General features: G+C 52.6%; 1 protein-coding gene across 3 annotated transcripts in view; it reads right to left on the minus strand.

The window, feature by feature from the left end:
• CCDC88C (coiled-coil domain containing 88C) overlaps window positions 1–14,053 on the minus strand; it is a 127,702-nt gene that overhangs the window by 46,700 nt on the left and 66,949 nt on the right. For all 3 annotated transcript variants that reach the window (XR_010022946.1, XM_063090665.1, XM_063090664.1), the window contains 2 exons: window positions 3,141–3,287; window positions 2,232–2,376 (listed from right to left, as the gene is read on the minus strand). Coding sequence is in view for 2 of the 3 variants with exons in the window: in XM_063090665.1 (XP_062946735.1) it covers window positions 2,232–2,376; window positions 3,141–3,287 (292 nt within the window). In the remaining variant the exon portion in view is untranslated. The remainder of the gene's footprint in view (window positions 1–2,231; window positions 2,377–3,140; window positions 3,288–14,053) is intronic.

Consider the following 14,053-nt stretch of genomic DNA (forward strand, 5'->3'; position numbering starts at 1 on the left):
GGTGGGCAGTAGAGGCTAATGACTTTCATAGCAAACCCCTCAAGCTGCAGACAAAGTGTGGGTGTTCAGAGCCGTTGGGCGATTGTAAAGACTAAAAGGCACCTGTCTTCCCCTTGGAGTTTCCTTCTCTACCACGTACAACAGCACAGACCCAACAGGCCAGAATGTCCTAAAGACCCACAGCAACCACAGGCAAGGCAGCAGTGGTGGGGACAGTGTGTCCGTGGCCCCAACCCAACCTCAGCACCGACACACACATAAACACACATGCTCTCAAACACACAAGGACACTTGGAGGGCTCTGTCCAGACTGTGCTACAAATGAGACAAACCAAATCGAAAACACCTAACCTGAAATAAAACCCCACTAATTCAGAACTTGTGATCACCTGGATAGTACCTTTGTAGCATTCCTTAAAAAAAAAAAGCTTTTTTTTGATTGTGGTGAAATATACATAAAATTTCCCATTTTAACCATTTTTAAGTTCTGTGGCATTAAGCACATTTGCACTGTTCTGCAACCATCGCCATATCCATCTCCTCTTCATCTTCCCAAGTTCTGTACCCGTAAAGAATAATTTTTAAGGTTCTAGAATGGAAATGATTATAAGCCTCATTCCTGGTCCCACAAAAGTCAGTGCTTCCAAGACTATTACACGGATGCAACATGTTTATTACTCAAGTAGTCACTGGTTCTTTACTGAGCTGCTCACCAGCACCTGCAGTAACCAAAGTAACTGAATACGTTTTGATAGGACAACGTAATAAGAACAGCTGCCCTCTCCTGGACACTCACCGTAGACAGGCTTGGGGCTGACACCTCCCTGTCTCATCTCATTTATACTCACAGTGATCCTGTGAGGCAGGTTCATTGCCCCATAGTGCAGACAAGGAAACTGAAGTTTAACGAGGTCAACTACTTGCCCTAGGTCACCCAGCTAACCAGTGGAGGAGCCAGGACTTCAAGCCAGGTCTCTCTGACTCAAGAAACTACTAGACCACCCACTCAAAATACATTCAGGCTTCACCAACATGTATGAACTCCTAGTGAGGCACCAGGAGATGAGAACACTAGGAATAAAGCATGGTCGCTGACCTTAAAGAGCTGACAGATTATACTGAGTAGTCGGAATCGGTGAAGCCTCAACACCCACACCAGCCACCCTGGTCTGAGTCTCAGAAACACATTTCATCAGCGACAGTCTCAAGCAACCTGCACCACCTCTCTGCTCCACCAGGGGGTAGTAGTCCGTCCCCTCCCCCACCCCCCGACCGTGAACTTGGGCTTCCAGAGGCAGGGAACATGCAAGATCCCACCTCGTGCAACCCTTAGGGCCCAGCACAGGCACCAAAGCACAGACGGAGCTAACTGTTCACACATATTAAGGGTTTAATTAACATTTCAGGTTTGAAAATGATAGGACCCCTCGAAGAGAAGAAATAGTCAGCTGCTTTCACTAACCTTTCCAATATGTTTAGGAATGTTCATTGGAATTTTAAAAAGCCACCCCCCAAACAAGCCAAAGGCCCTATCGTACTCTGGAAAGTTCTAAGTAAATATTAACTTGCATTATCAGGTGCCTGGGAATGGTGAACGTGTGCTATTTTGGAACACAGGAACTGGCTTATTGTTTGCCAGAGTGATTTCCTGCTCAAGCGCTGACTGCTGCCTCACCCACCCTGTCCGTGACCCACACCTCGTCTCGGGGCACTGGGCAGCAGTGCAAGCCCAGTAGCAAGAGGAAGGGGCCTGGCAGATCAACCAAGAGCCTGGGTCTCCTGAGCAGCACCGCCCACCCAGGAGACAGGCAGCAGACGGCTTCCATCTTGCCCAATTATGCAAACGAACAGAGGATGTTTATGGTGGGGATTAGCAACCTCTGGGGACGGCTCCTGCCATCCAGAGCTTTCAACCACGCAGACAGGCCTAAGGTGTCTTCTGGGTGTCAGCGTGCTGTGATCTGGCTGCTCCTGGGAGTGTCCATATGGGAACTGGGGAACCTGGCAACACTTAATTTGCATTTCACGTCCTGACATCAAGGCTGCCAGGTCCTCTCATGTTCTCCTTGGGGAGAACCGTAATGAAATAGTTCCAAATGGCACATGAAGAAAATCATATTTACTGGGGGTGAATGGATGGGCTGACGTGGAAGATTCAGAGTCAAGGGTTCAGCCCCCGGATGAGGAGGCCAAGCAACCAGGCCGGCTCCCAGGCACCAGGCGCTCCCTACCGTCGGACAGGTCTGCATTCTTGGACAGCTGCTCCAACTCCCAGCCAAGGTGGGCGGATTCGTTCATGCTCTGCTTCTGTGCAATCTCGAGGACCATGTTTTCTTCCAGCAGCTCCTCGATTCGTTTCTTGTCTGTGTCCCGGTCCTAGGGCAGGAAGAGGAGGGAGTGGGGATGCATCTGGGGGACCCTCCGGACCAGCCCAGCCTCCGTGCATCTACCACGATTTGCTGTGGATGAAGGGGCTCCACGCACCCGCTCACTTCCAAATACACAACGCTGCATGTAAACGATTTCAACACAGGGCCCCGTTGGGAGAGTTACAGGCATTAAAAGATACCCTGACCTGGCTACCTAGGTTCTGAAGAGAGATCCAAGGTCTCTAACTGAACGTTGTCTAAACATAGTGATGTACCGGGGCTGGCTAGTTAGCTCAGAGAGTTAGAGTGCCGTGCTGATAACACCAAGGTCCCAGGTTTATTCCCTGTGCTGGCCAGCAAATAAAATTAAGACAAACACAAAGTGACATACTGCACAGGGCTTTACTACTATGGCGGTGGGCAGCTTTGTGGCTCTATGATTAGCCTAACAGGCCTCAAGAGCTATAAAGAGACTGACGAATCACAGCTCAACCCACACCACAACACCAGCAAAGACCCAGCTTGCAAAAGACACACGTATACACCCATCCTTGCAGAAAGCAATACAGAAGTCAAGTGCTATCTGTTCTGCGGGCACTAAGTGGTGCCCACTCAAGCCCGCTGATCTCAGCAACCACTCTTTGCAGTCCACAAGTCACTAGTAGCAGCACCAGCAGCAAACCAGTAGCTAACATATCAGAGACGGGCACGGCATAAACCTGAAACTGCCCCAATGCGTGTTAAACGTGCTAACGCCACCGCCTGCAGTACCAATTCCAGGTCGTGAAGTTTAGATTTCAGCTGCAGGTTCTCCTTCTCCAGCTCATGGACTTTATCGCCCCGGGCCCGGGTGGCAGTCAGCTGTTCCTCCAGCATGGCTTTGGTTTCAATCAAAATGATATTATCTTCTCTCAGCTCCTGGTTAGCAAAAACATACATGAGAAACATCAGATAAAGGTCAGAAGTCTAAAACCAAAGCCCTTTCAGGAATCCGGATCCAAACAGTTGGGGGAGAAGCCTATGGCAGGACATTCTCTCTCTACTTTTTATTGTCTTTACTTTTTCTCATTGGGCAAGGACAAATGGACTTTCTACAGTAAAAGAAAAAAATCCATGAATCAAGAAGATATTTAAGTTTGGGAAGGCAACACTTCCTCAATGTCTACTCCAGGCTGGCATGGAGCTAAGGCTTTGACATTTACAACCTCATTTGAAGGGACAAGGGCACCCTGTGACAGGTAAGAGACTTCTCTGAGTCCGTTCCCTTCATGAGGAAGAGAGGAGGCCAGGAGCCCAGGCCTCTCAATTCAGCTCTCCTTCCACTGATCAGGGTCCTGGGAAGAATGGCTATTCAGACAAGCTTTCATTCAACACGCAGCTCCTACTTGAGTATTTAACACACATGCTCCTGGAAAAACAAAAGTTCTTGGCAGTTTCCTGGAGATGGGGAGTCTTTAAGACAGTTGAGTTGTCACATAACTAAACAAATATGCACCCCGCAAATCTGTACCAGTGGGGGATCTGCTGATCTCTGCCCTCGCCGTGGGCAGCCCGGCACTCAAGGCTTCACACTCAAGGGAGGCCCAGCTGTGCACCATGCCTTGCAGCTCCCAGTAAGAGCCCCCCTTGGCTTCTCTTCTCCCCTGAGCCCTTCCCAGCACAACTCGGTGCCCTTGGGGCAACTAGATGTCCCCCCAAATGCCTTCACAGTTTATGAACAGCATACACGGGGATCTGTCTGCATCTTTCGGTGAGCAAGGACTCACAGTCACAACTGGGAGCTGGGCCAGGAGTTTCTGCTTATCCACGACTTGCTCGTTCTCCTATACAGGCCAGAAGCCAAGGTTCTTAGAAGAGGGAAAACCACAGGCTTTATGGTCAGTGGACACAGTTTTGATCAAAGCCTGGCAACTGCTGAAGGTCCTGGTCATTAAGACTCTGGACTCACCCACGTGCCCTCTCCCTGCCCAACCCCAGCAGAGACCACATCCAGTTTGTGGCTGGCCCTGTACTAAGTATCTATGGCTCTGCCTCACTACTCACAGCAGCCTTCGGGGAGGTGGGGACAGTCCCCTCCTACAGATGAAGGACTGACTCAGGTAAATTAGGGAATGAGCCCAAAGACTCAAAGCTGGCGAGGCGAGGAACAAAGCCAGGGATTGAACTTGGGCCAGAGGGGTCCAGGCCCTGTGTTCTCTCCACTGCCCTCAGCTCCCCAAAGACCCATCCTCAAGGGGCTCATGTGAGTTAAGAGAGGCCCAGACTGCTACTACGACAAATGCCAGAGCACACTGACGGTTTCAAGTGGGCAGAAGGCCCAGCTTCCCTCTCTGGTCGCTGCCCCCATGGTCCTCACCTGCCTTCCAGCGGGGTCTACTCCCCAGCGCTCCCAGTGCCACTACTCCCTGTCCCTGAGCAACCACAGCACAGGCTGCCCCTCATCCTCACAACCAACCCCCACTCGGCCTTCAAGACCCAGCCTTGCTGCCCCTCTGAGAAGTGCTTGGAATCCATTCTGTCCCACCTGCCGAGTCAGGGATTTGGGCTCCCAGTGTTCCCTCGGCCCACTCGGAGGGGCTGGCCTGTCCTCCCCGCCGAGACTGGGAAGCCCCTGGGGCAGGACTGTTCGCCTTCTGCTCTCATGAGCCTCATGTAAGTGCTGGAGAACCCCCGCTGGCTGAATCACGCATGAGGGGGGGGACTGGAGGTGGCAGGTCAGGTGAGCCTTGAAGGACTCGGAGACTTCCAACAGGCAGAGATAAACAAAGGTGCCCAGGAGCAGAATACAGCGTGGAATGGGATGATTTCTAACTACTACTCAAATTTGCCTCAATTTCCTGGCAGTTTCAATGTTCACAACTTATTAGGCAACAGAAATATCTCAGCTTGCCTCACACACCCCAGCACCTCAGAAGTGAGGATCCAGATCTGGAAGAAGCTGTTCCCAAGCTCCTAAAGCAAGCCAAGGAATCCGCCAGCCAGCTGGCACAGGGGAACGAGCAGCCAAGTCCACACCACGGGGCCGCTGCCCAAGGCCAGCTCACCCCACCACAACCCTGACCCTAACCCTAACCAAACCAGGAGGCTATTTAAAGGCCCGATCCAGGCCAGCAAACAGCTGAGGGGCCACATCTGTGAAGTCACAGGACAGGCCTGAGGGCTGGTGCCCAAGAGGCTCAAGAGCTCCACCTTTTTTCTGGCGGCTGGCCAGTGCAGAGATCCAAACCCTTGACCTTGGTGCTCTAACACCGCTGAGAGCACAACTTCTAATAGGCCACCTTAACTTGGAGCAGCGATTAGGCATAACGGGGCCCTGATTTCCAGGTCTGCCACGAACTCTAGCATGGGACCTGTCAACTGTGGACTCCTGTTTTCCAAGATGGGCACGAAAACAGGGTGATGTGGGGGAATTACTCCATGCACAGCCCCGAGACCGATAAACTCGCCAGCTGCCACTGTCACCATCATTCACAGCCCTGTGTGACACTGTTCAACCCAGCACTCAGCCACTGAGCGTACCACGTGAACAGGCAAAAGCTCGTTTCCGGGGCTCCCTCCTGATCCTGAGAGCACCAAACACCAGAGGAGATGTGGAATCAAAGAGAGAAACGGCGCCCCCTGCGGGCTCGGGATCACACGGCACAGCTCCGCGAGTGTCCGCAGCAGCAGAAGCTGGCCGGGGGTGTCCTGAGGAGGTGGCTGGTTCCGGGTCATTTGGCTCAGGGTGCGCAGGCCTCCTGCTCACTCAGCAAAGATCACCCCTCACTAAACCCTACCTGCACCTCCAGCTTCACGGAAACCCCTCAAACTTCCCAGAAGACCTGCGTGTTTTTAAACTTCGTCTGATTTGAGGAGCGCGGGGAACTGAATCTTAAACCAAACCAGGTCAGGTCTGTCCTGCTCAACCTCTTAGTGCACCGGACCTCATCACAGTTCCTTAGAAGTTATTAAGAAACAAAGAGAGACGCAAAGTCCGTGGGAACAGAAGATCTCCCTGGGTTCAAGGCTTCCTCAGCAGGTTCCCTGAATGTTCGCATTCCCCGCTTACAATACGTCTTAGTCCTGACATGAGGTGCCGAAGGCCGGGACCCTTCCTCCGTCCCCAGGCAGCAGTGGCAGCCCGTCACTGTGCCCCTCCACGAGCACCTGCACTTCACCACTCCCCCACATCCCTTTTCTCTGTCCCGCTTCCCTTTATCTCCTCCTTTCTTGTGAGGGCTGGGGCTCATGTTCAATCACTGGCAGGTGGTCAAGGTCCTGGAGGCCAGTCACATTCCTACCCCAGGTCCACCTGCTAAGCAACCGTGACATGGGGCAAGTTATTAATTAATCTTTCATTTTCTCATCTCAAAAAATTAGAGGAACTAACAGTGTCTGCTGTACCTCACAGGGCCACCATGAGGCTTAAATGCAATGACGCATTTGGAGCGTAACACGGTCCTGACACATGGAAAAAGCTCCACAAATACATGGTCATTACTGCTTATTTAAGAGCCTTACTGTGCAACTAGTCTGGGCCAGACCACGGGTCTGTAAAGGACCAAACAGTAAATATTTTCAGCTCTGCAGGACCTAAGTCTCCTTTACAACTACTCAACTCCACAGGGGTAGCCCAAAAGCAGCCAAAGACAACAAATGGATATCTTTGTTCCCATAAAACTTTATTTGTAATAACTGGTGGTGGGCCAGATCTGGCTCATGGACTGCAGTTTGCTGACTCCTGGGCTAGGCAACATGCTGGGTAAGAGGATTCAAGGTCAGTAAGGCACAGTCCCCATCTTCCAGGAGCTTATGGTCTGGTTGGGAAACAGACAGGAAAACACATCACTACAATGCCATGAGAGGAGTGCTGCCTGGAGTAAGAAGGGGGTCTCCAAAGGACATAGGAAGCAGGAGGCTGGGGGACACACCCTTCAGAGCTTGTTCTCTGATCTGGCCCTGACTGTGACTCCTGAACTGAGTCTTAAAGGGTCTGGAACACGAGCCAGAGGCAAGAGGTGGGTTGGGCCCAGGAAGCACCCATGCAAAGCTGCAGGAGCCCTAGGGCAGCTGTGGGGGCTCCACAGGGGACCAGAAGTGGGCAAGTGCCAGAGAAGGGGTGCAGTGTGGATTTTATCCCAAGAGCAGTGGAGAGATGCTTGATGAGCTGCTGCAAAGGCCCCTCTGGCAGCGGGACAGAGGATGTGAGCCAGGAGAGACGAAGACAGGACGGCCAGTTCAGATATTTGGGGAGGGCACTGTGAGCAGACACGAAATCACAAAAGCAGGCAGCACACACAAGGCTGGTGAGCTGCAGGGCACACCCACACTGCAAACGCCTGCCTCAACAGCCATGTGCTGGGAGGTAGGAAGTGGGCTTGAGAGGACAGGGAGCCCCTGGAGCCTGGCACAGGTAGGGAGGAGGAAAGGAGAAACAAGGCTGACTCGTGTCTGGCTTAAGCACCCAAGTGAGTGGACAGTGACTCCGGTCCAGATACAATCCAGGCAGGTTTGGAGAGAAAAGGCAATGACCTTGGGCATGTTGACCTTGAGAGTCCTACAGACTAGCTGTATGGACTGAGACTGGCATCTGAGAGAGAGATCAGCATAAAGACTGAGACCTGGGACATGCTGGTCTGTACATGTTGGCTAAAGGAAGGGGCGGGAGGCAGGCGAGACACCCACGGAGCAGAGGGCTGAGGTGGGGACGAGGGGCCAGGTGTTCAGGGTGGGCAGAGGAAGGGGGTCAACCACGTGCACCTGCGAGGGCAGAGTGAGGGTCGGAGGAAAGTCAGGAGCTCGCCTCGTCAGGGAGTGAGCAGAGCCAGCCGGGGGGGACGTGATGGGAGGTGACTGGGGCTGTGAGGGATGGGCCAGGGAGGCTGAGCCCTGCTTGCTAGATCAGGCGACAGTCATGGAGCTCCTGATTCCCAAGAGTGGCTCTGGATGAGGCGGCAGCCTGCAGCAGACTGGGAGGGGCCGGGTTTCATGCAGGTTTGTCTGTGAAGGGACGCCAAGGGACTGGGGCAGCTTGAGAGAGCTGGGGAAAAGCGGGAAGGCTTGTTATTTTGTTTTCTTTCAATTTAAAGAAGAGAGTCTTGGGTATCCTAAGGCACCAGACTCGAATCAATAAACATGCACTTCTTGAGCACCTTCTCCTCCTGAGGACTGAGATGCTGCTGAGAGCTGCGGGAACCCCAGGGTATGGGTGGGGAGGCTCTGCCCAGTCAGAGGAGGGTGAGTGCAGCAGGAGCCCAGCTCCTAAGCCCAGATGGGCAGGGTGGACCAAACTGACCACCCCCCCCATCCTGATCCTGGCACTTCTAGTGTTATCTTGGGGGTGTGACTCTGGACTTGGGGTGGTACTCATGTGTGTGCACAACACTCTGGAACTGATCCCAGCTCCTAATGGGCTGGTGCCTGGCCCACAACCCAGCCCTATCCTTGGCTGGCCCCTGGCTGCACAGATCCACTCCAGGGCCCCATCTCTTTTAGGGAGGCTCCCTGTGGAGAAGGGCTGGCTAGGATAACACATGCCCACGCCACAGGAAGCCAAGGCATGAGGATCTTGAAACACCCAGGCTACCCGCTCCTTTTGCAGGTGTGGACCAGATTTGCCCAACACCCACTGAGTTGGTGTTGCAGCGAGGACTGAGCCCAGCGAGGTCTCTGCCTCTGGGCTGTTGACACTGAAGCCAGCACCACCTAGAAAGCTGTAATTTGCACGGGATGGGACTCAGGACGCACCCGGCACCACTGCTCTGCCCTCTGCCTGCGGTGGGGGAGTCCATCATAAACACGGGCAAAGGGAACCCACCAGGCAACTCCTCCCTTCCTTTGTCCTCCTTCCTCTGGCCCGGCGGCGCTGAGCGGGACTACTGTCTGCACAGCAACGTCCAGGACCACAGTGCCGCCTCCCCACACTGTCCCCTGCACTGAGGGACGGATGGATGTCCATTCCTCTCTCCTCTGTTGTTCCAACCCTTATGTAAACTAGACTAGGAAACGCAAAAAGAGCTACCAGAAGTTTAAAAACAAAATGTAAATTTGTGTGCCATGTTTTTCTAGCTAAAATTAACCTTGCTCTCACCCTGAACCCCCAGTCTTTTATCTCTTCCTCCCATGTGGCGAGAACTCCCTTTGGTGAGACGCACTTATGTGGTTCTCAGCAGTCAGACTGGGCAGGCCCTAGGGAGGACAGCCGGGCCACCTGTCTCTCCCACCATCCCTAGAGTCCCACACGTGGCAGGTGCTCACAGACGTGAGCCCGCACAAATGCACAACCACACTCCTCTGCTCTCCTGCCCATCACATCTAACACTTTCTCCAGTCCTAAGGAGACACAACACTCATGGTTCTTTCTTCAGACTGCAAGTCCTGATGGCAGAGCAGTCGGTTTTACCTGACTCGTGCCCTGATCACCAAGTGCTTTGTGTGAGCCAGGCCCCTGCATGCAGTAACGTAAGACAGGGTCCCTGTTCTCAGGGGTTCAAGGTCCACACAAAAAGCCTCTGGTGGGCTGGCTGGTTAGCTTAGGTGGTTACAGTGTAGAGTCAAAACACCAAGTTCCAGGGTTCAGATCCCTGTACTAATCAGCCACTTTAAAAAAAAAAAAAAAAAAAAAAAAAGACCCTTGGGTTTGAGGAGGAGGGGCTGGGGTCAGGATTCCTGTGTTTGGGAGAAGAGGCCACTGGGGGCCCAGACTCCTGGGGCTGAGGGAGGAATGGATTTGGGGCTCATCTCCAGTTTGCACGATCTAAGGCTTGGGGGCCTGGTTTCTTTTGGAGGTTGGAGATCTGAGGATCTTTCAACTGACATGATTGTAAAAGTTTTTTTCAAAGATAAAAAATGAAACTTTTCTACTGCAAACCCACTCACCAGAGGTTGCCTCTGTCAACAACTTGGTGTGGACTTTTAACTTCATGCCCACACACACACACATTATGGGTAAAGATGCTTTTTTCACTCTAATTTGTCTCATAAGTAGTCTCCCCCCACACCCCCCAAAAAGCCATGACCTCTGACCACACTCACCCACAGACTGGCCCCTGGGCTCTGCAGACCCCACCCGTCCCAGAGAGAAGCCAGCAGGAAAGAGCCTCAGAGGAAAAGTCTTCTGTCCATCTAGGGTCATGGCCCTTGAGGTTGGGAGTGCAGAACAGTCACCTGGGAGAAAGCCCACAGAATGCAGATTTCCAGGCTCACTCGCTACGGTCAGGGGCGGGGGCCAGGAATGCACATTTTAAACAGGCACCTCAGCTGATTCTGATCAAAGTAGACACAGAACACATCTTGAGAAATGAAGAGCTAAAACTATGGAAAGCTGTTTCACAGCTTTAAACTGACTAATATTTTAAACTGCTTCATAATTAAATTGATGCGGTTAACCAAATATGAGCTTATTCAAAATGCTTAATGTCCCTGTTGTCCTTTTATTTGGACTGCCCCCTTCACCACCAATATTTATTATAAAAAATATAAAAAGTACTGAAAAGCTAAAATAATTGTATCACACGCACCACTTAGTTTCTACAATTAACATTTTGCTGTATTTGCTTTATTATATATCCATCCTTCTACCCATCTCTCCATCCATTTTATTTCTATTTTTTGGATGCGTACACCTCATACTTAAGGTCTTTTCTAACCTAATATTTCAACAACCCCAGGTCAACCTCAATTCACAGATGCATTTCTGCATGGCACTGTGTGCTTTCAATTGCTTAGAAATTCTTCTTAAGGAATCTCATGGCAGATCCCTTGGAAATGTGCATCACTATACCCTGAAAAATCTGGATTTTTATATAAAGCTAGACTTATTTATTAAAACACAAACACAGGCCCAAAGTCACCTGTGAATTAAGGCAGCATTGGCCCCTTGACACAAAGCCCACTTAGCACTAGAAGGATAGACTGACCCAGGCCCCTGCTTCTGGGGGAGGGGGTCTGACCTCGATCCCCCTAAGGCCTAGACAGCACTTGGCTCTCATCCCAGAGCAACCTGTCTAGAGGTCTCCGAGCTGCACTCCAAGTTAACTCCAACACACACCTGAGTGCTCAGGCAGGCGGCAGCCAGGGGAGTCCCTACCCCTGCACTTGGCCTCTGCAGGCATCTGAGAAGGTAGGGGGTCCACAGCAGCACAGCAGCTGCTGCTCTGTGCATGCAGAGAATGCAACGCTGCCCAAAGCCAGCCCCAGACCAGCCCCAGATGTAATTCCCTCACAAAGTGCTTCCCCAACAACTCCTTGGGGCCAGGGATAATTCTAGACACTGAGAACATACTCATGAACAACACAAACACACTCCTGTCCAGGGGGCTTATTCCCATGGGATTGGGGGAAGTGCTGGTAGAAAGCGAGGCTGGAGCCAGGCAGACTTGGGTCCACGCAGCCCAAGGGAGCTTCTGAAATACACAGCACCCCCCCCCCCCCCAGCCGCTACCGGTCAAACATTTGATGGGACAGTACCCTACACATGTTCTGAGACTGGGCCCTGGAACCCCCTCCCGCCGCCCCACTCACCCCTGGACACTCCAGGACCTCCTGACCCTAACCTTGTCTCAGGGCTCCTCCCACACGTTGCTTTCTTGGGCTTCCAGGCCTTCAATTCTCCCTGTGCATGGCTCTCCCTGCCTGGTTAACACTTCCTCACCATTTCAGACCTCACTTTCAACATGGCCTTCCCAGGACAGCCTCCCCTGCCCCCACCCCCAGTCTGAGAGAGGGGCCCTCCCATGGCCCCCAGCACAGCACTTCACAGTGCTGTGTCACGACCCTGGGCTCGCCTGCAGCCTCTCCCCAGACAGCAAGCTGTGCGAGGACCAGGGGTCTCCCCACCTTCTCCTTCATGCGGCTCAGTTAATGAAGGAGGCAAAGTCACTCATAAACAGAAGGGTGTCAGGCCTGACAGAGGGGCCAGGGAGGGGATCACGAATTGTCCCAGGCATCCCGCGAGGACTGAAGACACTTCCCGAGGCTGCTGTAACTACTCCAGTCCCAGCACAAGCCGCACATGCACTCCTGTCCTCACTGTTCATCAGAGTCCTGACGTCGGGGCATCCAAAAAGAGAGCGATTCACTCCCCCCTGTAGCGGCCTGGACCAGCCCAACCCATCAGCCAGCCTTGGCCACCTAGCATCTGCAAACCCACGTGGGCGTCACCACCCACCCCTGAGGAAACGTCTCAGGTGACAGATGCTATTTCTCTTCTATAAAATGTAAGGCATTGCTAACCTCATGGTAAATTTTCACTGAAAATTATTATCCGTATGAAAAATATGGCTATGACTAGACAGAGGTGTGAAATTTAAGAACGTGGAACAGGAGTCCCACATGAATCCCTCTAAAAGTCCGCGAGCTCCTGTCGAAGGGAGCACAACTTGTTTGTTCCTAGATCTGCTGTTCCTGGTGCAGGGGTTGGTAGCATCAGAGCAGGCACCAAGACGACGTGTCTGCATGACTGAGCAAGGATGCTCGGGCAAGGCCTGGAAAGAATGCAGAAGCTGGATCCTCCTAAAACCCACCCACCCTCATGGCACAGAGTGTCGGGTTGGGACGTGGGAGTTGCACTCCATCTGTGACTGCACTTTGGGGCTGCACAAGGTTCCCAGTGTGCAGAAGGGGCGACTGAGGCAGCAGTCAGTGGAAGCGTGTGTGTTATGGTCCCCGACCCTCCCACCTGTGGCATTTCCAGTAAGGGACAAAGCCCCATAGGTACACACCCATGTCCTGGAACCTGTCTGTGCTAGGGATTTATGCCTCTCTTGATCAGCAGGGCCAGTGGGCCGTTTCCAGGACAAAGCCAAGACTGGTCTCCCCTCCTGCCCCCGGCTCAAGCCCAGGCTGCCTATACCCAACACCAAGGGCGCCTTCCCAGTGGGGGGCAAGGTGAGTCACCCTGGGGCTCACATTCCTCAGGGGACACTCCCTGAGCAGGTTTGAGGCACAAACAGGCCCTCAGGTGCAGACTTCTCCACCCCGCCTCCCAGCCCAGGGACTCGAGGGCCTGACGGCAGCATGACAGCAATTCAAGTTCTCCAACCAACAGTCCTCCCAAGCAAGCCTGCTGGCGCTTTGGCAGGAGCCCTGCAGCCGGGAAAGGGGCAACACCGTGCTCCCCAGATCTCCAGTCAGTCGCTGCAGAAGCCTCCTGGCTATCAAGAAGAGGTGTCAGGATGATTTTTTAGCATCAGACACATCACGCAATATGTGCCGACATCCTGATCTTACTGAGCTCTTTGAGCAGAGTGAGTTCACACAGGTAAACAGAACCATGTCCAAATCCCCTGGGATGGACAATGGGGGCAAGACTCCCAAATCCTCAGAAAAGAATGTCCCGGAAGCCATGCAGATATGAGGCCATGGGGGTGAGTGATCCAGGCATCAGTGACCTCACCTGGGTCTGGGTCTCACCTGCATTGACCTGTGACCGCAATATGATTTAAAATAAAGACTGTTAGAGCAGCTTCCACTATGAGGACTTACTACAGGACTTGCCCAAACACAAGCTGCTGCACAGGTATTTTTATTATTATTGCTATCTTACAGATGAGGAAACTGAGTCCTAGCAAATTAGCCACAGAAATTGCAAGATATCTTAAAATACACAAATAGAAGGTCATCACTGTGGCATGAACTAGAAGGAAACCCTAAAAGGAATCATTGCCCTCTGTCATCTAACCACATTCCTCCCCTCAAGCAGCTGG

Source organism: Cynocephalus volans, chromosome 3, assembly GCF_027409185.1.
Source record: "Cynocephalus volans isolate mCynVol1 chromosome 3, mCynVol1.pri, whole genome shotgun sequence".
NCBI classification, from domain to species: domain Eukaryota; kingdom Metazoa; phylum Chordata; class Mammalia; order Dermoptera; family Cynocephalidae; genus Cynocephalus; species Cynocephalus volans.